General features: G+C 65.7%; 2 protein-coding genes and 1 long non-coding RNA gene across 4 annotated transcripts in view; 1 reads left to right on the top strand and 2 right to left on the bottom strand.

Moving 5' to 3' along the window:
* Nucleotides 1-1,591: 1,591 nt before the first annotated feature.
* On the top strand, nucleotides 1,592-11,397 carry LFNG (LFNG O-fucosylpeptide 3-beta-N-acetylglucosaminyltransferase). 2 transcript variants are annotated; one of them, XM_025863611.2, is made up of 8 exons: nucleotides 1,592-2,138; nucleotides 6,645-6,693; nucleotides 7,228-7,327; nucleotides 7,429-7,582; nucleotides 7,684-7,769; nucleotides 8,197-8,359; nucleotides 8,808-8,893; nucleotides 9,396-11,397. In XM_025863611.2, the coding sequence occupies exons 1-8, from the start codon at nucleotides 1,701-1,703 to the stop codon at nucleotides 9,460-9,462; spliced, it is 1,143 nt and encodes a 380-aa protein (XP_025719396.1). In that variant the 5' UTR covers nucleotides 1,592-1,700; the 3' UTR covers nucleotides 9,463-11,397. The 2 variants fall into 2 exon arrangements, with proteins under 2 accessions (XP_025719396.1, XP_025719395.1); XM_025863610.2 differs by having other exon boundaries at nucleotides 1,593-2,138; nucleotides 8,194-8,359.
* A 588-nt stretch (nucleotides 11,398-11,985) lies between these two features.
* Nucleotides 11,986-13,872, bottom strand: LOC141371385 (uncharacterized). Its single transcript, XR_012376318.1, has 3 exons — nucleotides 13,844-13,872; nucleotides 13,197-13,393; nucleotides 11,986-12,143 (listed from the first exon to the last, which is right to left on the bottom strand). It is a non-coding gene; the product is annotated as an uncharacterized lncRNA (long non-coding RNA).
* Nucleotides 13,873-16,774: 2,902 nt separating this feature from the next.
* Nucleotides 16,775-23,751, bottom strand: part of TTYH3 (tweety family member 3) — a 29,804-nt gene continuing 22,827 nt past the window's right edge. The window contains exons 12-14 of the mRNA XM_025863847.2: nucleotides 22,529-22,699; nucleotides 22,099-22,174; nucleotides 16,775-19,831 (exon numbers count right to left, since the gene is read on the bottom strand). Coding sequence (XP_025719632.1) covers nucleotides 19,757-19,831; nucleotides 22,099-22,174; nucleotides 22,529-22,699 — 322 coding nt within the window. The 3' untranslated portion in view covers nucleotides 16,775-19,756. The remainder of the gene's footprint in view (nucleotides 19,832-22,098; nucleotides 22,175-22,528; nucleotides 22,700-23,751) is intronic.

The raw sequence follows: 23,751 nt of genomic DNA, 5'->3' as shown, positions 1-23,751 counted from the left end.
TTATGGCAGGAGGTGACACCAGGGGAGACTTATCACTTGGGCACAGCCAGGACCATCTGCTCAGGCATCTGCCTGCCTGAGGTGGCGCCTGCTAATTACCTGGGGTGGGGGGGGAGCAGGAAGAGGCCTGGGAACCACTATCCTCCATCACACCCCATGACAGAGGGGCTGGAGGAGGGCCCCAGGACCCTACGAGCAAATGGGCTACAGCCTCCCTGCTCCCGGGTGGGGTTGGGCAGACATCTACGCAGTAACTCCTTACAGAGCACCTACTACGTTCCAGCCCTGTTCTGCACTTGACCTTTGCGGGGGGCAGACATCTCTACCCAGTAAATCCATACAGAGCACCTACTACGCCCTGTTCTCCTGCACTTGACCTTCAGTGCAGGAAGGGGGACCCATTGCAGGCAGAGGGCTAAGGGCTGTGAGGAGAACTGGCCTGTGGGCAGAGTGAGCGCTGAATGGGCCTCCGGGCCCTGGTGGTCGCAAAGGGCCTCCCGAGGAGGGGATGCCACAGCCGAGAGGGAGGGGAAGGAGGCTCAGCCAAGCGGAGAGCCGCCCCCAGCTGCGCTTCCGGAAGATGCTGAGGGCAGGGAGCTCAGACCCTGATCCCGCGCCAGGGGGCCCCCTGGTCACTTCCGGGCCCCTCGCCCCTCACCCTCACCCCGGCTGCTGGCGCGCATTCCTGCCGCCCCTGCTCGTGCGGTGGGCCGGCCCGGCCCGTGGGAAGGCCTGGGGGTGGGGGCCGCCGTGTGCCGGGGAGGCGGGGCGGGGGCACAGCTGGGCCACATCTGGCCTGAGCGCAGAGGGACCAAATGGGACAGAAAGCAGCCTTTCATCCCGCGAGGGGCGGGGCGACTTCAGTTTCTTCTCGCCACGGGGCGTCCGGAGGACTTCGGGGACCGGCTCCGCACCCCCGCCGCCGGGCTGGAATTCGAGGAAATTAGCTCGGGGCGGGGGTGGGGGTTAGGGCGCTGAAGGTGGAATTTCATACAGGTGCTTTCTCGGTGGAAACACGTGTCCCTGCCCGTGGCTCGGCGGGGGGGAGGGGGGCTCAACTCCTCCTCAGCGTTAATCACCGCTGCCTTAGGTGCGCTCAGGTCCACTTAGGCGCCGCCCCCTATTCTTGGCACGCACCACCGCAAGGGGAGGACGCCGGGCTTGGGGAGGGGCAGTGCACCGCAGGACTGCGGAGCCTGAAGCCCCCGTGCCAGAACCCCGGTCGGGCGCGCCCTTCCGCGTGCCAGACGCCCCATGCGGCCCCCGCCGGCGCTGGCCAGCCTGGCTTCCCCTTCGGGGCCACCGGGGCGGGCCGGGCCCAAGGCCCCACGCCCCTCGGCCGCCCGCGGGGGACGACCTGGGCGGGGCGTGCACGTGCTCACAGGGGGCGGGGCGGCAGTGCCCGCCGGGCCTTTCCCAGACCCCCGCCGCGGCCCCACGTGGGCGCTGCGACTCTCGGGGGGCGACCCGCGCGAGGCCCCGCCCCAGGGCCCCGGAGCCAGTGAGAGCGCGGTGGGGGCGGGGCCTCGCGGAGGACCACGCCCCCAGAGGGCGGAGTCCGGCGGGGAGGTTTAAGAGCGCGGCGCGCGGGCAGTGGACAGCTGAACGCGCCGCGGGACCCGGGATCCTCGGCGCCGGTGTGCGGGGCGGGGCAGGGCAGGGCGCACCGGGCAGGGCGCGCCGGCGGCCGCCACCCCACCATGCTCAAGCGCTGCGGCCGACGCCTGCTGCTGGCGCTGGCGGGCGCGCTGCTCGCCTGCCTGCTGGTGCTCACGGCCGACCCGCCGCCGCCCCCTGTGCCCGCAGAGCGCGGCCGGCGAGCGCTGCGCAGCCTGGCGGGCCCCGCGGGGGCGGCCCCGGCGCCCGGGCTGGAGGCGGCGGCGGCGGCGGCGGCGCCCGCTGCGCTCGCTCGCGAGGTGCACAGTCTGTCCGAGTACTTCAGCTTACTGACTCGCGCGCGCAGAGACGCGCGCCCACCGCCCGGGGGCGCTCCCCGCCCCGCCGACGGCCACCGACAGCCCCCGGCCGAGTCGTTGGCGCCCCACGACGTTTTCATCGCGGTCAAGACCACCAGAAAGTTTCACCGCGCGCGCCTCGATCTGCTGCTGGAGACCTGGATCTCGCGCCACAAGGAGATGGTGAGCCCCCACGGCCTGGGCGGGGTTGGGGGGTGCCGTTTTGTGCAGCCGGTGGCAGTATCCGATGGGCGCCAGGCTGCACATCTGTCCAACTACCGGGACTATGTGGGGGTAGTGACGCCAGTCCATCCCTTTCCAGCCCGGTCTGCCTGATGGGGCCACTCTCCCCGTTGAGTTGTGCAAGTGTCAGAGGGGGACCCGACCCCATCCAACTTCCAGAGCCCTGGATAGTGTGAATTGATCCTACCAGCTGCCATTGCTTGGTAGGCATCTGTGATGTTTCTCCCCCCCACCCAAGCATTGGAGTGCATTAATAAGGTGCTGTTGTCCCCAAACCTCCCGAAGGCAGAGTCTTCGTGCGGCATCCACCTGGGCTCAGACCCTGCCCTGGGGAGGAAGACTTTTTCCTGAGTGGTGGAGTAGGGGGTTAGAACCCCCGGTATAGGGCTGGTCCCCTCTCTCATATGAGTCTTTTCTATGGGATGGGGGACAAGTCATTGTTAAAGATAATTTGGAGTTGGGGTATGTGCTGGTGAGCCCTGGAGAATCCATTTCCAAAGAGAGCACTGGGTTTTGGGGATCTTGTGCAGAAACCCTGTCCCCAGAGCGCAGGAGTCTTTGGAGCCTTGAACTTTGTGCTTACTGCACCCTAGTTGAGCATTGGCTTCCTACACATAATAAAGACACACCCCACTTTGAAAATCTCCCTCGAGGCTGCAGCAGAACGGTTGGGTTGGGGCGGGACAGGGCATTGTGGGCTCTGCCAGGGGAGGGGTAGTGAGGGAACAGCCGTGGGCTGGGAGATTCAAGGGACTAAGTGGGCATTTGGGGTGAAGCTGAGGGACCCTTGACCGGGGTGAGGGCTCAGAGAGGACCCCACACCCCTTCCTCCCTGTTTAAATCTCAAGGCCTGGGATCTTCTGGCGTGGCTGAGCCCTGTTTTGGGACAGGGTTCTGGTGAGGTCATGATGGGGTCCGGGGGGTGGGGGTGGGGAAGGGTTCTTTCTGGTTCCAGTGTGGGGAGGGGGCCCTGGGAGCCCCATGGCAGCCTCCTGGGAAAGCAGCAACCCCTTTCCCAGGGGCTCAGCGGGCTGGCGGGAGGGGGCGGCGGGGGCCGTGGGTTTTGTTTGGCGGCCGGGCCGTTAGGATTCCCAGCGCCCGGCGGCTCTCACGCCGGCCGCTTGGGCAAGGTAACAAAGCCCCTTTCTCCAGCGGAGAAAGGCGTCCGGCCTCTTGTGCGCAGCTCTGCGCTCCATGGGAACCGCCACTGGCGTGCTGGCCACTCAGGTTGCTTGGTGATGAGAGGGCCGCCGGGCCCCCCCTCCATCCCTGACTGACAGCCCTTGTGGGGCACCATCCCTGAGCCAGGCACCCTACCCCCCAGGACCCTGCCTCCCTGCTGGGTGACCTTTGGCAGCGTTCGGCTCCCGCTGGGCCGCCACCAGCTCCGAGCTCTCGTCTTGGACTTGGGGGGCTTTCTCCAGCAGAGGGGATGCGGTCGAAGGGTCTTGGGTACCAGTCCCAGCCCAGGTGGGTAATCTTGGGCAAGACCTGAGGCCTCTCTGTCCCTCCGTCGCCTCATCTCTGGAAGGGGACTGGCAAAACCTGGAGGCAGAGGGAATGAGCTCAACAGTTACCCAGGGTCGGGGGTGGGGGCCGTCACTCCCCCCGGGCCCTGAGGTCCCTGTTGAAGGGCCACTCAGGTTTCCTTCTTCCTGGCTGAACCCACCCAGGAGAGGCTGCGCATCTGCCCCCAGCATCGGCTCATGTGTCACAGCAAGCCAGAGGCTGCACATCGCGTTGTGGGGGAGGGGGTCCTTGAAACTCTCATGACCCGGGGCCCTCCTCTTCCAGTCCTGTGCATGGTGAATCAGGCCCAGTTTGATGGGGGAGACGCAGAGAAGTCAGGGCTTTGGTGGGGGAAACCCAGAGAGGCTGTGCGAGCTGAGAGTGGGCATCTGACCCACGTGGAGGGTTGGAGGACTTCCTGGAGGAGGTGCCATTTGAGTTAGACCGACAGGACCAGCATGGAGCATGTGTAAGAAACTTCCAGCAACTGGAGTGATGGGGGGTGGGGGTTGGTCAGCAGGGGCCACACTGAGACAGTCCTCAAAGTCCAGGATGAGGGGCTGGACCTTCGGCCCCCACGTCCCTCCCCCACCCCCTCCCAGGAGTGGGCCAGGCTGCGGCGGCTGCCACCACAGCGGCCACAATTGCTGGGGGAGAGCTTGGCATCCTGTGTTTCTTTGAATCGCAGCTCCAGGAACAATGCCGCTTCCTGTGGGTGTCCCCCCGCCCGCTCTGGGCCAGCCCTGCCGCCCTTGCTGCCCTGCTCTTCCTCCTCCAGCCCCATCGTCGGGGAAGTGGGGAGGAGGCCTGGCCGGGCAGGGGGGAGGGGCTCAGTCCCCGGAAGGCACTTGGGGGCACTTGGGGGCACTTGGGGCTAGGCCGGCACCACGTCTGCCCCAGCGTATGACCACAGGCGGGCGGCTGCCCCTCTCTGGTCCTCAGCGTCCCGTGTCCACTCAGGTAGTGACAGTGCCCACTTCTCAGGGCCGTTAGGGAGACCAAAGAAGGGAGTCAGTGTCCGTGCTTCGCTCTGGGTACAGGTGAGCTCTTGTTGTGCCCATTTGACAGAGGAGGATCCTGAGGCTCTGAACCGCCAGGCAGCGTGTCCCCTCCTCTGCCGATTGCTCTGATGTGGGGAGACGGGAGGCCTGGCACCCTCACACCCCCGACAGCCCCACCCTCCCTTTACTCCTCTCCAGGCCTCCCGCCTTGCTCTCCCCCCAGCTGAACAAAGGTGACTTTAATCTCCGTAGCCTTGGGCTGGGTTTTTAGGGCAGCACCAGAGCGCGGGAGAACAGGCCCCGCTTGATCTCATTAAGAAAGCATTTTCCTTTTAATCCGGAGACGGCAGTGGCGCGTCTGCACTGGCCGGCCTCAGCCTCCCACAGCATTCCTGGGCTGCGATGCTGGGGAGTGGGTGGGGGGCTGGGTGCGAGTCTGTGCGTGCGGGCTGCCTTGGGGTGCCTGCAGGGCTCTGGAAGGAGGGGGTGCGTGTATGGAGAGGGTGTCCACGGGGCTTGCCCCTTCCCCAGCTCTAAGCCTGTGATCGGCACCTTGTGGCTTCACCTGAGTCTGGGCTCCAGTCTGGGGTCAGGCTCAGCAAGCAGCCGGGGCCGCCCAAAGGAGGGTGGGGACCCCAGCTGGGTCTCCCAGGTTGCTGGGTATGTACTGTTCTCTGGGCTTGCATATGCTAGATCCTTCCTTGGACCCATACAAAGAAACTGAGGTCTGGTGGGCATGGAGGTGGGGGGGGTCTCCTGCTTCCTGTGCTCAGAGCACCCGCCCCCACCAGGCCCCAGACTTTGCATTCAGCCAGGCCTGGGTGCGCTGGGCGGCACGCGCTGGGCGGGCCGGGCAGAGGAAGGAACATTCCTCCCCGTGTGCTGACGGGCCCAGGCGGGTGCCGGCAGCTCCTGGCTCCGCCCTGGTGCCCCCCCCCCACTTCCTTGGAGCGATCCTGGCAGGGGTGGTGCTGTGTTGGCCCAGGTAGAGCCTTGATGTGGCCTTGGGCAAAGCCTGTCTGCCAGCCTGGATTTCCTTGCCTGAGCTGGGGGGGGGGGGGGGGGGGGGGTGCTTAGCCGCGGGGTGGCGCACCCGCCGTTTCCCACCTCAACCCTCCTGACTGTCGGAGTTTCCAGAGCACAGTGGTGCCTTCTTAGTCTCAGAGAAGGTGACCTGGCCGGCTAATCGCACCGGCCGGGGCGTGGGGGTCCGGCCTTGAAGGCCCAGCCCCGAGGACTGCAGTGCTGTGGCCGCACCCCTGCCCGGCGGACCTCTCGCCCAGCCCAGTTAACCAGGCCAGCTGTATGGTAATGGGCAGCGCGGCCACTCCCGCTTAACGCGGCCGAGTTAAGGCCAGCCCGGCACCCCTCGCCGTGCGGCCCAGGACAAAGCTGGCGGACAATGCCTGGTGATTCATCCTCCCTCCGGGCCCTTTGTCCGCCAGGGCTTGGCAGCCGCCCAGCAGAGGCCTTTGTCCCTGACTGATTGAGACTTGGCTTCCCAAAGCCGACCTCCTCCGCCTGCCGCCCCCCCCCCGCAGCCCTCTGCCCCCTCCCGCAGGCTGGGCGCTGTGTCAATAAGGGTGTGTGCCCTGCCAGGTGTGCGGGGCGGGCGAGGAGCTGGTTACCTGGCGGGTGGGCGGGGCGCCCCACCTGGCTCGTGCCGGCACAGCCGCCAGGCGACCTTGGGCCCAGCTGTCGACATGGGGGTGGGGTGGGGTCTGCAGGAGTCCCGGCCCCGCTTCTATTTAGGCTGGACACTTGAGACCACCTACGTGGGTGCATGTGGGGAAACTGAGGCCCGTGGAAGGGTGGAGAGTGGGTGTGACTGAGCTGTAGCTGCTGAAGCCTCAGGGTGCCCGGCCCTGCACCCCCTCAGTGGCCCGGGGCTGGGGGACACAGAGCCGCCTGTTCAAGGCCACGTTTCTCCTTCCAGACGTTCATTTTCACCGATGGGGACGATGAAGCCCTGGCCAGGCGCACGGGTGAGCCCTGGACGTGGGGAGGCCGGGGAGGGGGGGGGGCTCCACTCCTGGAAGGAACTAGCCCCTCCCCCCTCCCCTCCGGAGAGGTCACGGAGGCCACGGGCCAGAGAGAGCAGTTTACTCAACTGGTTTGCTCAATGCCCCGCCCCATCGCGGGGGGTGGGGGGGGCACCCAATTCTCATGCAAATGAGGTCCTTTCAGCTCCCAGGGCCCTTTGAGCTGATGTGGCGGCAACAGGTGGCCGGTGCTGGGAAAAAGCCGCCTGAATGGGCAGGGGCGGGCCGGGGCGGGCCGGGGTTGCCCGGGGGGGGTGGGGGGGGGGGGGGTGGGGAGCGTGATCACCGGGCGTGAGCCCTGTGCTGGGGAGTGGGCAGCAGGAGGAGGCCGCCGCAGGGCACAGCTTGAACCCCGGGCGCCCTAGGACGGTCACCCGCTCCATTCCGCTCCGCTCTCAGGGCGGGAGGCGGGGGTGTTGGTCGCTGACCCCTCGGAGCCGGCTCAGACCCGCTTACAGCCCCCTCCCTTGCTCCCAGGCAACGTGGTCAACACCAACTGCTCGGCTGCCCACAGCCGCCAGGCGCTGTCCTGCAAGATGGCGGTGGAGTACGACCACTTCATCGAATCGGGGAGGAAGTGAGTGTCCCGAGGAGCGCGCCCCGTCCCCTGCAGGTCCCCGCCCTGGCGGTCCACAGCCCTTGACATGTGCGCGCGCTCTCCCCGTGGCTTCTCCGCAGGTGGTTCTGCCACGTGGACGACGACAACTACGTCAACGTCAGGGCTTTGCTGCGGCTGCTGGCGGGCTACCCGCACACGCAGGACGTGTACATCGGCAAGCCCAGCCTGGACAGGCCCATCCAGGCCACAGAGAGGGTCAGCGAGAACAAGATGGTGAGCGCGCCGCCCTCGTGGGCCCGAGCTGGGTGGCCAGGACGCCTAAGGGGTCCCTGCAGCTCGGGGTGAGGGTCTCTCACCACGCTCCCCTCCCGCAGCGCCCTGTCCACTTCTGGTTTGCCACTGGTGGGGCAGGCTTCTGCATCAGCCGTGGGCTGGCCCTGAAGATGAGCCCGTGGGCCAGGTGAGTGCCCTTGGGCCCCAGGGTGAGCCTGCCCTGGGTCCCAAGGCCTTCCCAGCAGCGGGTGTCCCCAACCTCACATGCACGGGTGGGCTGAGTCACGACCCCACCCCGCACGCACCCCACCGGTCACTGCCATCGGGCAGGACTCCTTTCTCTGCTCGCCCGGTAACCCCGACTCGGAGTTATCTAGCCGGTTGAGAGGAGGGTGCTGTGCGGGGGCTCTGGGAGGGACGGAGCTGCTGACCGGCCAGCTGGTCAGTGTTCTGACCCACATCCTGCTCCGCCGGGGGCATGTTCCCTTCCTCTCCTCCCGGGTCTGGCTTCTTCATCCCCGGCTGGGTTCTGGCTGGCTGGGTCTGACTGAGCTCCCAGTAGGCCTCCAGCTCCCGCCTTTGCTCATGGGTCGGGCCCTGTCCTCCTGCAGCAGGGGCCATTTCATGAGCACAGCCGAGCGGATCCGCCTGCCGGATGACTGCACCATCGGCTACATCGTGGAGGCCCTGCTGGGTGTGCCCCTCATCCGCAGCGGGCTCTTCCACTCCCACCTGGAGAACCTGCAGCAGGTGCCCGCCTCGGAGCTCCATGAGCAGGTGCACCTCCCAGGCCCAGGAGGGAAGGGGAAAATCCAACCAAACGAAGTGGTATGGTGGGGGGAGGATGGAGTCACTGATTTAAACAGGGAAGTCAGGAAGGGCGCCACTGTTGGCTGCCCCTCGGACACCCACCCCCCACACCCCCCACCAGCGGGACCCTGCTCGAATCCTGGGACACCTACTCTGCTGTTTGGGGGTTCTCTTGGCCCTGGCCAGGCATTCCGCTAGCCTTTGCTGAGGCCTCCACCCTAGACTTCATTCCTGGGTTGTGCAGAGCAGGTGGGGTATGGTACAGTGGGACTCACAGGCCTGCCTTCTTGGTCCAAGGGAGGGCAGAAGGCAAGGCTGTCCCCTCTCACAGAACCCAATGGGCAGCCGTGGATAAAGCCAGGGACATGGGGGCCTCTCCTGGTCTCAGCCAGGCCCTCCCTTCCCCCCCCGACAGGTGACCCTCAGCTACGGCATGTTTGAGAGTAAGCGGAATGCCATCCACATGAAGGGGCCTTTCTCGGTGGAGGCTGACCCGTCCAGGTGAGGAAGCAGGTCCAGATAGAGGCTGGGCCTTACGTTGGGGGTCTGCTGGGGCTAGAGGGGTTCTCGGGGGGGGTCTGCTGGGCCTGGAGGGGTGCCCTAAGGGGGTCTGCTGGGGCTCCCTGGAGGGTCTGCTGGGGCTGGAGAGGTACCCTGGGGTGTCTGCTGGGGCTGGAGAGGTACCCTGGGGTGTCTGCTGGGGCTGGGGGGCACCCTAGGGGATCTGCTAGGGCCAGAAGGGTGCCTGGGGGGGCCTGCTGGGGCTGGAGGGGTTCTCTGGGGGGGTGTCTGCTGGGGCAACGGCTGGGGCTGGAGGGGTGCCCTGGGGGGGGTCTGCTGGGGCTGGTACGCTGAAGCAGCGGGAGTACAGCCCCCCAGGAGCCTTGCTTAGGGTGGACCAGGGCCCCTCTGCTGCTGTGGGTCTGAAGATAGGTGCTCAGCACCCTCTGCCCCCCTGGCCCCCCCCCCCCCCCACAGACCTGCCCCTACTCTGTCCCCACAGGTTCCGCTCCATCCACTGCCACCTGTACCCGGACACACCGTGGTGTCCCCACAGCGCCGTCTTCTAGCAGCCGTGGTTGAGACCCTGTCCTCGGGCGCCCCTGGTATCCAAAGGGCCCGGGGACCTGTGTTGTGCCGCCCTGGCCTTGGCATTCGAGGCTCCCCCAGGGCTGTGCCTACGTGTGTGTGCGCGCGCATGCGCGCCCGTCCATGGAGCAGGCTGCTGGGCAGTTCTGTTCTGCCGAGAAGCAAGCACAAGGGCCACTTGTCTGCCCCGTGGGGCCGCGGGCTCCAGAGCCCCATCCCAGAGGATGTGTATCAGAGGTCACTCTGAGGGCAGTTTTCTTATTACTGCGGGGTCTTTCGGCAGCATGAGGATCAGGGGCTGCTCTGCAGGGATATGCAGGTGCCTTTCCCTCCCTGTCGGGTGCGGGCCCTGTGCTGGGGGGGGTGGGCCTCAGAGCCCCCAGCACAGCTGAGCCAGGCTCAGTGCAAGGAAGCTGGGTTTGGGAGGAGTGGCCCGAGCCCCCTTCTCCCGCTGAGCTCTGGACTTAGAGGACTACCAGCCAGCACCTGGTTCAGCGCCCCCCCCAACCCCGGAAGCCCCTAGTGGCCGTGTGGCTAGGGGAACAGGGGCTCCCCTCCCAGCCCTCCCTCACCAACGTCTCTTTGTCTCCCCGTGCTGGGGAGACAGAGCTGAGCATTTTATCTCCTCTCCGAAGCTGAGAGAACGTCGCCCATAGTGGGCGTGCCTGTAAATATTTGTGACAGTATTTTTTTACTGTGCTTGTTTATCATAAGGGGGTGGGTAAACGGTAGGGTGTTTGTGGGGTTTTTTTGGGGGGGTGGGGTGGGGGGGTTATTTTATCTTTTCTGTGGATCAGAAAAAGCAGAAGCCAAACTTGAGATAATCTTTGTTGTTTAAACGGAGGAAAATGTCTGCCACTCCACGTATTTATATGTCCCAGCCTCCGGACTGCCCGCGCCCCGTCCTGCACAGGGCCTGTCTCCCGCAGGCCCAGCTTGGCCCACCAGGCCTGTGGGGTGTGTTGTCTTCTGTTTTTCTTTCCGCAAACACATAGCTAGGAAAGTGAATGATAATGGAAAAGTTCTCAGGGAATTGAAGTGTGGTTGCTATGGTGACGTCCTTTGCTGTGAATAAAGGTGCTCTTTGGGGCAACCCCGGGGGGTCCTGGTCTTGCTGGAAGTTGGGCCAGAGACACAGGTCTGTCACAGGTCTGTCGGAGGGGCTCCAGGGGGCCTGGGGGCTTGTTTGCGCTCCTGTGGGGGAGGTGGACTAGAAGGGACTCCCAAGAGCCACTTGCAGGTGCCGGAGAGGCGCGGCCAGCCCAGGGCACCGTGGAAGTGGTCGTGGGGTGGCTGGATCGGCAGGTCTCACCCAGAGGAGCAGCCTGTAGGGTCTGTAGCTCCGGCCTGTGTGAGCCTAGCCTGCCCTGGAGGAGGGAGGGAGCTCGCGGGGGCCCAGCCTGGGACCTCCTTATCTGGCTTCATCCCCATCCCAAACCCACAAGAGGCCATATTCTTGTCCCATTTTGCAGATGGCAAAACTAAAAGCCTCAGGGCCAGTGACAGCCAAGGTCAGGCAACTGAGCGGGCGGGGGTGGTAAAGAGCTGAAACTCAGAGGCCTGGTGGTCTTGGATCCTGGCCTCCCCTTGGGCCGGGGACCCCACACTCAACCTCGCCTCTGTGAAGGGGCTCCATGCCTGGACTGGTCCCGGCGCTGGGCCCCCAGGCCAGCTGGACGGAGGCTGGACGAGCATTCACACCGACCTTGTTTTCTGCCTGCTCCCTGTGGCTCGCTCTTCGTCACATGCAGCCTTGCGGGGGGGGGGGGGGGGGGGGGGGGGGGGGGGGGGGGGGGGAGCCGGCACTCCCTCTTCCTCACACGGAGCCCCCGCTGCCCCCCGGGTCCTCCACGTTGGCCGCTCTGCTCCACAGTTAACCTTCTCAACATGTCAGAATAAAGACAAGTGTTTGCAAAGCGCCTCCTGTCCCCACCCCTGACCTGCCGATGCCAGGCCCATCCCGGTAACCCCATGCTCACCTAGCACCCCCACGTGCAGCGTGTGGCCCAGGAGGCCCCCCCCCTTCCTCACAAGGTTTGCTGGCAGCTCCTCGGGCCTGGGGGCAACTGGCCAGGGCCTGACCCCACCTTGGCTTTGTGGAGCCCTGAGTCAGTGGAGTGGGGTTTGCAGAAGGGCTGGAGGGGCAGCTGTCCCGGGGGTGTGGGCAGAGACAGGGACGGGGACCGGGGGGGGCATGAGGGGACCTCAGCATCACAGCCTGATCCCTGTCCGGAGGGTACTCTCTCGCGGACATGCTGAGGAAAGGGGGCTGCTCAGGTTCTGGCGGGCAACCACCTGCGGGCAGATGCCAAGGGCCTCCTTCCTGCCCCCCCCCCACACCCCGGGGGGAGTCAGAGGAGCCCCCTGCCCTGGCCCCAGTGTCAACCCAGGGCCCAGCGACTGGCAGGAGCCTCCCCGCAGAGCTGGCGGGGCCCTGGGACACGTGGCCATGCAGCCCTCGCCGGGACAGGTGGAGCCTGCCCCAGAGCTGGGGACGTACCTGGTCACGTGGTCGTCACAGCTGGTCCAAACTGTCCTGTGTGGGGAGGAGGCCCTGGGAGCTGAGGCCTTCGTCTGAGAACGGGGATAAATGTCCTCCGGGGTCTGGGAGGCATCCAGGGGGGCTCAAGCCCTGGGGCCCTTCCCTCTTCTCAAGGAAAAGCTGGGGGGGGGGAGGGGGGAGGTTGGTTCCTCTTCAGAAGGGGAAGCAGGTCCAGCAGGGGCAGATTTCTCCCATCTGCTGCCCTCAGGGGTGTGAGGAAGGGGCCCTCCCCCAAGATGAGTCACACAGGAAAAGTGCTGACCTCGCCCTCCCCCAGGGCAGGACTGAGGAGTGTCCTGCTCTCCCCCAAACTGCCCGTCATTTGTGGGTTTGCAAGATAACACTGCGACCAGGAGGGCTGCTGGGTGCCCCCCCCCGGCCCCGCCCCTCGGCTTCCGTGGTCCAGGTCTGGGCGGGGCCGGGCCTGCGCCTGCTCAGTTTCAACCCTTCACCGGGGGCCATCCCCGCCCACTGGCCCCAGAGGTGCGTCTGAGCCGGGACGGAAAGGAGGGCTTTCCAGAGGCGGGGTGGGAGAGGTGGCCGTCGGGGTCTCGGCACAGCCCGGCAGAGGTGCGGAGGGGGCACTGCTCAGGGTGCCTGGAAGGCTGGGAGGGAGGACAGGCAGTGGACTGGGTCGCCGTAAGGCTCCGTTCCCTGCTGGGGGCTTCAGCCAGTCCTGCCCCTTCTGGGCCTGGGCTGGGGGTCGGGGGATGACCAGAGCCAGCCCCATCTTTCTGTCAGACCAACTGGCCCGTCCAGCTGCTGCCCACCCCAGCCCCGGCCTGGCCGAACGTTCTCGGGGGTGACCGCTTCCCAAGCCCTTTCTGAGCCCGGCACTTGGTCCATCACTAGGAGGAACCCAGGGGCCTGGGGTGGGGGTGGGCTCCTGTCTGAGCCCCCTCACGGTGGTCGAGGTTCTGTCAGCGTACTGAGTTAGGGCTGAGAGCTGTGCTACCCGCCTCCACGTGCCCCCTACTGGCCCCGGGCAGGCTTCTGGGACCCCCAGCCTCAGGGTGGGTGCAATCCACCTCGGTCCTTGGGTACCAGCTGGTGGTGAGAGCTGGTGGTTTCTCTCCCTGCCCAAACCCACCTTCCCCAGGACCCCCCAGCACCCCCGGGGCACGCCCCATCCTTGCCCTTCGAAGTTCACATCACGAACCTGGAAGTTCTTACCAGTATGTGGTTCGTGTAGCACGTGTAAGGCCGAGAGGCAAGCTCCAGCCAGCCACACCGGCCGCCGTCCGGCGCCCTGGCTCTGATGCGGGGCTGGTCGCTGCACGTCCTTGTGGCCCGTCCTGGCGGGGTCTTTGGGTCGTCCCCTCAGCAGAGCCACAGTGAGCCCCAGACCCGCCGCGCCGTGGTCAGGGGGACTGGCAGGGAATGCAGAATGTCCCGAGCTCCTGGACAGGTCCCCCCGCAGTCTCCCGTCCTCTGAGGGCCCAGCGCCCCCTGCTGGACATGCCTGGCTCACTCCTGGAGAGACGCTCTTTCCACCACCGACAGACCCTCCTCGTTCCTGGCCTCGCCGGTGGTGGGATCACCACGCCTGCCGCCCACTGTGGGGATCCGCAGGCCCCTCCTTCCGGAAAAGGTTGGCTCCTGGCTCACACAGGCTCTCTCTCGCACCCTGCTCCTGCGTCCATTCCTGCGTCACTCCCCAGACCTTGCCTGCCCTGCGACCCCACTCTGCCTCCACCTCTCGTCGGTCCAGCTCCCTCCCTCCCATTTCCCGACCCTGCTGGACCCCCAGCCCCCTCACACCTCATGGGCTCGTCCTACCCTGCTTGAAGTCCCGGCTCCACTCAGGCCCGTGAACTCACCTTCACCTCCCTTGGCCTCCTGCTTCCGCGCCCTCTCTCAGCCAAGCCTCTGGTGTCTGACCTCCTGCACCTGCCCTCCGCGCCTGCTCAGCTGGACGCAAACACTGCCCTCCGGGGAGTCTCACCCTGAGTTCCAGATGGAGCCTCGGGCCCTTGGGGAATCTCCTGTCCCCGCTCTGTCCCTCCTCTCTGGCTCTCCCACAGCCCCAGGGTGGGGGGGGCTGTACCTTCTTTGCCCCCAGCCCCCACCACTTCCTCTGGCCTCCCTACTTCATGAGACCCCCCCCAGCCCCCCCACCCGCTGCCCAAATGCTCTGACCACTAGGCCAGCAGGGGGGGCCACACTCCTATGGACTTGGGTCCCACCCTTCTTGGTGACTCAGGAAGGCCACTCCACTGACGAGCTATCCCCGTGACCTTCCCCAGGCTCTCCCGAGCCAGCCATCAGACTTCATCACACCTGCGCTTGTCCAAGACCCCAGTGGTGTCCAGGCGGCTGAACACACGGGTCACTTCCTGTGCTCGTGGAACCTGGCCATCGGCAGCCTGCGACAGGGTCCCTTGTCTCTCCTCCACACTGTCTTCGTGCGGCTCTCGGGATGCCCCCTGTCCTGGACCCTCCCTGCCTCGCTCCTCCCCACTCCCGACCTCAAACACGGGCTCTGCTGTCTCCTCTTTGGCACCCATTCCCTGGGGGACGTCACCCTGGCTCATGGCTTTCAACGCGGTACCCAAGACAAACGCTCCGGCTGACCGTCGCCGCCCGGTGCTCTCCCCTGACCCCCCACGATTCACTGTCCCCCCTGCTCTCCACATCTCCCCGGGGGGACCCAATAGACATCTTAGGCTCAACATGTCCAAAAGTGGACCACTGACCCCCTGGTCGCAAACCTGCTTCCTCCCCAGCTGCCCATCTCCGTTTGACACCACAGACCCCCACCTGCCACAGCTCCGTCCAAACCTCACGCCCACCCCCACACAGCGTGCCAGAAAGTACCGTTGGTGTTCCTTCCAGAACCCTGGGCCTTCCCACCACTGCTCGGCTGGCCAGCACCCTGCCTGGGCTGCCCTCAGCTCTGGCCTGCACCGTGGCCAGAGCTTCCTCTCTGCTCTCCTGCTTCTGCCCTGGCTCCCTTCCCAACTCGCCAGCTAGGGCCGTCCTGTTAAAACGAACGAGAGGTGGTGTCGGTCCGCTCAGATGCTCCACGTCTTCCCCTCCTGCAGAGCCAGTCTCCAGGGCCTTATGAACCCCACAGGGCCTTTGAGATCCTCACACCTCTGCTTCCTCTCGGACCACCCTTCCTCTGCTCTCAATTCCAGTGACCCTCGCTTCCTTGCGTGAACACACCAGGCGTGAATCTGCCTCAGGGCCTTTGCACAGGCTGTTCTCGCTGCCCAGATATCCTCAAGACCAGCTTCCCCTGTGGGGCAGAAGAGTAACCCCCAAAGATGTCCGCATCATCTCCCTAACCGATGAATATGTTACCTTCATGGCAAAGGGAACTTCGTAGTTAAGAACCTCGAGACGAGGAGATTATTATCCTGAACTATCCAGGTGGTTCCAATGCAATCACAGAGGTCCTTGGGAGAGGGAGGCAGGAGAGTCAGGGTCAGACCGAGGGACCCAAAGGTGCTCCACTGCTGGCTTACAAGATGGAGGGGCTGTGAACCACGGAATGTGGCCGCTTGGAGAACCAGGATGTCACTGTGCCCTCCCTGACATACAGGGAGACTGAGGTCCAAGTGCCTGGGCTCTCCAGCGTTTTGGGTTCCTTGGCCCCATGTCCCCAGTTCACTCTCCTTACCACACGGCACCTCAGAAGCTTCCAATGCGTCCACCCCTCTTCAGAGCTGACCAGTTCTGGTCCCCCTTCCCCTCCCCGCCACGGGTCAAATCGGGGACTGGGGGACCCCAGCGCGCCCCTGCCCACCCCCAGACTCACAGCAATGCCACCGGAGAGCCTGGGGTCCTCCACTGGGCCTTGCAGGTGCCTCGCCCACCTGCGCCCCAGGCACGGGAGACCAAGGCTTTCCTGGTCAAAGGGCGCCTCCCCCTAGTTCCATGGGGCTCTGAGCCCCCTGTGCGGAAAGTGAGCTCCCCAGCAACGCTCCAGGGCTCCGCGCTGTAGTATGTGGCACCTTCCGGGGCCCACTTCTCAGATGAGAACAAGAATGACTGTTAACCTTCAAAACAAAGCAGCCAGTTATCTCGGGGGCAAAACGAGCTTCGCTGGGAACGGGCGCCGCAATTCGGAGCCCCCACCTGCACTCGATGCACAAACGCCACGAGAGTAAAGGGGCGGAGCCTGCCTCTATAGCGGCAAGGGGAGGCGGGGCTGCTCTGGACAGGAGCCCATTGGAGGAGACCCGGGTGGCGGCTTCTCATTGGCCGGGCTGTTGCTGGGCAAGGAGACACCTGTGTCTTGGCTTTGGGTGGGCAATTGGGTGCGTGATTGGAGGCAGGTGGGTCCCTGCTGGCCTCCGAGCGCACACCGGGGCTCCTTTCCTCCTTTTCCCACCACCATCCCGCCTGGGGTGGGGGAAGGGCTCCGGGGAGGCCAGGGACTGGAGATGCCCCCACAGTGGGGCTCAGGAAATGCCCCTCCCGGGCACCCACCATTGCTCCTACGTGGCCCCCTCCACCCCAGACCTGTCCCCTCCCCAGGTGGCCGGAGGGCACTCCGCGCAGGCACCCTGGGCCGCCCCAGGGCATGTCCAGCCTGCAAAGTGAGGCTTTCAGGATGTCAAGACAACCGCTCCGGCCCCTCCGGCAACCCACTCCCCTACTCCTGGGTCGGCTCCCCGCTCCTACCCCCACCTCCTCCTGCTGCGAACTGGGCTGCCCCCCACCCACCCCCCTTGGCTCCGCAGCACGCGACCACACTGCCCACACACTCCGGTAAGAGCCAAATCAACTCGGAGAAAGAGCCCTGTTTTTTAAAATTTGTTTATTTTAAAACGTGAAACCCAAGCTGAATAGAAACCACAGAAATTACATTGACGAGATTTTTAGTTATCTGCCAAGAAAAATAAAGCCCCCAAAGAAATAAAAATCAAACCCCAAACCCAGTTAAAAAACAAAAACAAAAATAAAAAAACACAGCGACAGCACAGACAGCCATGGCCCTACGGAGGTTGGAGGAAGGTGCCGGAGGAAGATGCTGAGTGGTTCGGGCCCAAGTTCCCCCTTCCCGCTCAGGGCCCTAAACCACACTGCGGGGGGGGGAGGGGGCGAGGGCCAGGAGGGGAACTGGGAGGGTCAGAGTCTTAACAAAATTATATTGAGCGATATGTTATATATAACAAAGTGGCACAGCGCACAACCATTATGGTTAAACAACAAGTCCCACACAGAAGGCCCTGGCCCCTGCCCGCCCCCCGGCTGGAGCCCAGGGAGGCTACCCACCCCCCGGGGGCTGGGCAGGGGTCCCGGATAGGTAGGGAATGGTGCTTGGGCTGGAATTGCATAGTGAGATGGGGTGGGTGGGCATGGCAGGGGAGCCCCGTGGGCCAGATGTCCCACCTGGACCCCACCTCCTGCTGGCCCAGCCTGGCAGGGCCCGGGAGCCAGCTGGACCCTGTGGGGCTTCAAGGCTCCTCCCTCCCACCGGCCACCCACTTTGTCAAGGGCCGCACTCCCCGCCCCCCCGCCCCAGATGCTGCAGGGCCTTTGGGGAGCAAGGCCGGGAAGAGATGTGGAGAGGTCACTGGGATGGGTGGTGGTTAGGAAGGGGACCCTGAAAACTTAGAACAGAAAGAAAACCAATGGCAGGAGCTGCTCCCCTCCACAGACTGAGGCTGGGGTTTGAACCCCTTTGGATGATTCTCCTTTTCCTTTATTCAACCTCGGTGAGTAGAAGGAGCTCGATGCAGTCACAGACGGGGCACGCGCACGCGCACGCGCCACACGGTGGGGACTCGCAAGACAGCCGAGGTCCACAGCCCGTCCGGCGGCGCCGGGCTCTCACGCTATGTACATTCACATTGCGGGCGGCCTCCCAGGGCCGCGGGCGGCTGCTTGTGCTTCTGAGCAGTGGCTGAGCGCACGGCAGGCACCCAGGCAGGACGGCTGGGGCCTCCCTCCTGACACTGGGCCAGGACCGCTCTCGCCACTGGAGGAGCCCAGAGGAAAAACTGGGCAGGTCGGCTGTGGGGGCCCAGAATGACGGCCAGGCGGGGCCTAGAGCACACGGGGCCCTGCAGTGAGGTTTGGCCAGGCTCAGGGCCCCGGGGCCCACGTGGGGCACCCCGGTGTTTGCCTGCTCACTCCCCTCCTTTCCCGGGGCAGAGGCGACCCCAGAAGCCGGGCAGATGTGGCCTGGCCCCCAGCCCACGTGCCCTTTTGGTCCCAGACACCAGCACAGAGAAAGGATGGTGGAGGAAGGGTGGGCGGCATCTCCCCAGGCCTGTCCCAGGGAAGGGCACCGCCCCGCTCTGGAAGGAAGAGCCCACAACGCCGAACGAGGCTGGGTCGGCTACCTGCCTTCTGCTGCAGGACCCCGGCCCGGACCCTCCCACGCGGCTGCTGCCTGGTGCTCTGTAGCCCCTGGCCTGACCCTCTGTCGCACGGTGGCCAGGCCAGGGCTGAGACTGGCAGGGGGCTTCCTTCCCATCCTGATCTGGGGGTGGCACACCCTCCACGGCAGGAAACACAGCAAACATTGTACACTAAAGCCAAAGCACCTTAGGGAAGCCTTGTTCCCACTTCACAGGTAGGGAGACTGAGGGCGCACGGACCTCAGTCCTACAGCCCAAGGGACATTCGTTCCCGAGGACACAGTCGTCTGGGGCAGCACCTGCCCAGGGACAGGTCTGCAGGCTCTCAGGCTGCCTGTCAGTCTATAGCCCTTCCCCAGCAGCACCCCAAGAAGAAACGGCTACTCCAGCCTGATTCCCAGCCGGCCGGCCTAGGCCTCATCTCTGGCCTGGACTTGGGGTGAGACTTGTTGGCTCTGGGTCGGCCAGGGGTGCCCGCGGAGGCTGGGTGAGGTTAGTGGTTAGTCCCAAGGGGGGGCGGCAGGGGCCGAGGGCACATTCACAGCCAGCTCGGGTCCAGCCCCCGGCCGGGCTCGGGACGTGTGCCTGTCCTGGACAGAGAGGGAACCGAGAAGGGGAGTGTGCTGCTTGGCCGGCAGCCCCGCCTGCCCTAGGATGACAAATGTGGTTAGTGCAAAAATGAACCAGACGAGCTGCCAAGTCTTGGGGCGGGGGAGAGGGTTTGGCACCAAGGCGGCGGCCAGCACTGGGTGAGCAGCCTGGGCTCGACGCGGCACTTGCCGTCCCCCTGCCGCCGTGCAGGGCTGGGCTCCACGGGCAGGGCGGGTGCTGGGGGAGAGAGCGGTGCTGGGCAGGAGGCTTCTGGCAACCGGCAGGAGGGGGCCTGTGGTCAGGTGGACTGAGAGAAGGAGCTCCCCGGGAACTTTCTGTGCAGGAGCCTGGCGGTGAGCGCACACGTGCCGAGCGCAGAGCGAGCGCTGCACGGCCTGTGAATGCAAGAAGTGACGCGGGGAAGCCTGGAGGGCGCGGGCGAGCCATCGGAGCTGCGGGCGGGAGAGAGCAGGCTGGGCGCGAGCGGAGGAGAAGACGGCTCCATGGGTCGGCCTGCTGCGGAGTAAGCGTCAGGGACACAGCACCGAGTCCGGCCCAGAGCGGGGCTCTGCGAATCCCCCTCCTCAGAGGCAGAGGGGCGTGGGGGGGAGCTGGGGGGCCCCGTGTTGGTGGAACCGCTCCCGTGTCCAGGTGCATGACCCAAGGGGAGCCCCTGCAGGAAGGGGAGGGCAGGGGCGAGGGTGCCTGCAGCGGGCCTGGTGGGCGTGCAGAGTGTCCGGCGGGTGGTCACGGGCGGGAGCGGCAGTGCTGGCACGGGGAGGGGTAGGGCGATTGGCACGTGGGCGGGTGGCCGGCCGGGGCTGTCTAGTGGCCGCTGCCGCTGGAGTCGGGGCGAGGCTGGCTGGTGGCGAGGTATTTGGCTCTCATGCTGGAGGTGTACTGGAGGGAGACAGGGGGGGAGAGGGGGTCAGTGGGGCGCTGGGCGCGGCCACGCGGGCCCTGGCGAGGTGAGCCGGAAGCACCCCTGCGGGCAGGACGGGGCGGCGGTGGCACGGTTGGCGGGGCCCCAGCGGAGGGGCTCCATGAGCAGAGGGCCGGCCCCCCGCGCCCCAGGCTCAGGATGGGGACCAGCCGCCTCTTCCAGGGACGGGAGCGCACTCAGGCACTTGGGCACCGGGCCAGGCAGAGCTCTGCCCTACAAAAGGCCAGCATTTGGAGGCTCCCCAGCCGCACCCCACGTGCGCAGGACCTACAGGCCACACGCAGGCTGCCCTCAAGGGCTGGGCTCAGGGGACGCGGGGAGGTTTCCTCCCGCCGCGGGATCCTGATCGAGGAGCCAGGAGGAGAGCATCGCGCAAAGGCGGAATCAGGCTGGGTTCGAGAAAAGGTCAGGGGGTCCCTGATGGCCCACAGGCCCCGGGAACGAGGAGGCCCCACGGCCACTCTGCCCCAGACCCTGCGGACGGGGGGGCTCCAAAAGTCCCACAGGCCCCTCAGGCTGGGGGATGCTGCCGCCTGCTCAGGTCGGGAACAAAGCGTGGGCTCCTCCGCCGGCTCCCGGACGCAGGGATGGAGGCAGCGGGGAGAAGGGCACAGACGGCACACCCTCTTCTACCCTCATCCCACCCAGAGCACGAGGCGCTTGGTGCACACGTGTGTGCGGGTGTCCTCGTGAGGCACACACATGGAGGAGGCGTGTGCTACGAGGGGGTGTGAACAAAGGCCAAGGCGTGTGCCAAGCGTCGCCACAGAGGTGGGGAGCGTGGCAGGCTGACCCCACACCCGAGTGCCCACACCGCCACCCCCAGATGAGGAAGGACACTGTTCCCGGGCCCCGACAGCCCTCCTGGAACTCCTGGGGTGTGGGGAGAAGCTTGTGAGTGCCAGGTCGGGCGGCCAAGACGCTGTGGGGAGGAGGCGCCGTGGCACCCGGGAGCCATGTCATTCCACGGACATGCAGCAGGGGGCGGGGGCAGCACCCCAGACCCTGAAGGAGCCCAAGCAGGCACGCGCAGACGTGGGGGACGGCTTGCCTGCATGCACCTGTGTGCACCTCCAAACATGCAGGGTGACACCTCAAGGGCCGGGCCTGCTGGCCACACCCCAGGGAGCGAGCTCACCGAGCCTAGGCGCCAGGCGCAGGCACACCCTCGGGCCTGCAGAGATGGTCTCCTTGCTGGGAGGTGACAAGGCCGACTGTGACGGCCTGCAGCTGGGCCAGGAGTAAGGGAGGGGCTGACTGCCCCTGATGGGAGGGTGGCGGGCCCAAGGCCAGCACAAGGGCTCTGGCTGGGCCGGGGGCTGACAAGTCTACAGGCTTGTGATGACCCAGAGCTGGCCAGCAGGGGCCGAGCCGAGAGAGCCCTGAAGCCGGCCCTGGTGAGGGGGCAGCCGTGAGCGGAGAGCATGAGGTAGAGGCACGGTGGGCAGGTGGTGCAGGGCGGGCCACCTGGGGGGTCAATACCTGTCACTCTGAGGGCACGGCCACCACAGCGTTCGGGCACTATCCATGGGCTTAAACTGCCAGCCTGCATGGCTGTCAGAGTCCAGGGCCGCCAGATAGCGCTAGGAGGGCCCGGGGTGGGGGCAGGGGCGCAGGAGAGAGAGAGAGAGAGAGAGAGAGAGAGAGCCGCCTGAACGCCAGGCTGCAGGGGGCCGGAGCACAGTGCCGCTGGGGCATGACGGATGGCTTGTGTGCCCACAATGACCCTGGTCCGGGCCTAGGGCACCGCAGGGCTCCTGCCCAGGCACACATTTCTCAAGGCAAGTGGCCCTCGGCTTCTCTGGCCCTGTCCTTTGCAGGCCACCACCTCCAGGAAGGCCCCCGGGGCCCCTGTCAGTCAGCAAGCTCCTTCTCTTTGGCACCAAACTGCCCTGTCCCCTCTTTTCTGTCTCATCCCTGAGGCCAGAAGGGACAGCAGCTGGAGGAGCCCGAGGCTGAGTCCTGGGTTGAGCTCAGGAAGTCAATGAGGGAAATGAAAGCAGAGTGGACCAGACTGGGAAAGGAGAAGCCAGGGCCCCTTTGGACTCAAGCTGACCCACCAGGCAGCTGGCCCCCGACTGCCCACTCGGGCCCCAGGGTACCTCCAGGCCAGCCTGTGGGCCCAGTCGGCACTGTGTCCTCGGGCCAGACGGCCACCGGAGAGCCCTCACCCCGGCGCTGGAGGCTCACAGGCGCCCCCCCTCCCCCCAGGCCTGAGACTTACTGAGGGCGGCGGGGACTCGCGCCCGATGAGGGGGGTGTTCTCACAGCGGGGGTTCTGGAAGTTGGCATTCTGGCTCCTGCACAGTGAGGAGAGAGGGCCGTGAGTGGCGGCCAGCCTCGGCAGGCCCAGCGCCCGTCCAAGGCTGCTCCGGAGCCAGGCAGCCCCCCTGCTCTGCCACCCACCTCCGACCCCGGGCCTCCTCATCACCGGCCTGCACGCGGCCCACCCCCACCCCCAGCCACGGCATCCCTGCACCCTAGACCCAGCCTCCCTCTAACAGAGCGGCCTTACTGGGGCCACGACCCGGGTTTGCCTGGACGACCGCACCGGCAGCCCTGGCAGCACCAGGGGGTGGGGAGCACGCTCTAGCATGACCCCGCGGTCTTGAGCCGCCCCCCGCCCCCCGCCCCCAGCTCAGGGCACAGCTCACATGTACTCGGTGACTGGGGCGTTGCTGACGGTGTGGGCCGCGGCTGGGAGGCTGGTCTCACTGCCGTAGCTACTCCCACAGCTGTACAGACTGGGCATGTGCACACGGTAGAGGCTGTCGTGTGTCTGCCTCGGCCCTGGGGCCGCCTCCTCCCCATCCTCGTCGGGGCCTCTGCAGGGAGGGACCCCCAGCCCAGATTACACCCTGGCCCACGGCAGCCAGCCACGAGGCCCGTGCGGGGCCAGCTCGGAGGCAGACGCACCTCGTGCTGATCCTGGCTTGGTCACGGATGGCCTACGGCACCGTGGGCAAGTCACCCTGGTTTCGTGCCCTGTGAGACAGGGGTGCCAGGGGCCCTGACCCTCAGCCTGTACACAGGGAGGCTGTCTGCCTTCAGGGGAAGGGGGCATGGCCCCTCCTCGGGCGGGGCAGAGAGGGCTGGGGGCCTGGAAATGGAGACGCGCTCTTCCGGCCCTGCAGGTCCCAGCCTGCACTTTGGGGGGCCTGAGTCCACAGGGACTGTCTGTCCCAGGAGGCCTGAGCCCAACCTGCTCTGTGCGCTCCGGCTTTCTGTCTGCTCCGTTCAGGCTGCTGCAGGGCGAGGCAAGGGAGCCAGGGGCCGGGCCTCGGGCGCGCTCCAGGCTCATCATGTCCTGCCTGTTCCCAGATCAGCCTTAGGGCCAGGCTGCCTGGTGGTGACGGCACAGGCCTGCCAGGCCTGGGCTCACGTCCCACCTCCTGACCACCAGCTGGGTGACCTTGAGCAGAGGGCTTCCTCTCTGTGCCCTTGGCAGTGAGACAGGCAGGACAGAGGTAGCAACTGGCTGAGCGTCAATGACCAGCCAAACCCAGGGCTAAGCCCTTACACGCAATGGTTAACCTAGTGCCTACCCGACCCCCAGAGGGGTGTGCTCTTACAACGCCCATTTCACAGTTACGGAAATGGAGGCCCAGACTGATTCAGTGACTTGCCCATGGTCAGCCGATAAACAGAAATCTGAAATCCAGGCAACACGGTTCGAGGTCTATCCTCTTGGCCACTTACTTACAGCTGCCATCTTTATTACCACTGCCACCGTCACCATCATCACCACCATCATGGTGACCAGCACCATCACCACCATCACCATCACCATCAGTATCATCACCACCACCACCATCATCACCACCATCACTACCACCACCATCACCACCACCACCACCATCACCACCATCACCATCAT

This window comes from Callorhinus ursinus, unplaced genomic scaffold (genome assembly GCF_003265705.2).
Source record: "Callorhinus ursinus isolate GAN/ISIS: 27379988/994484 unplaced genomic scaffold, GSC_fseal_2.0 scaffold70, whole genome shotgun sequence".
Taxonomy (NCBI): Eukaryota; Metazoa; Chordata; class Mammalia; order Carnivora; family Otariidae; genus Callorhinus; species Callorhinus ursinus.
The sequence above is the reverse complement of the archived record's forward strand: the minus strand, read 5'-3'. Positions and strand labels throughout refer to the sequence as shown.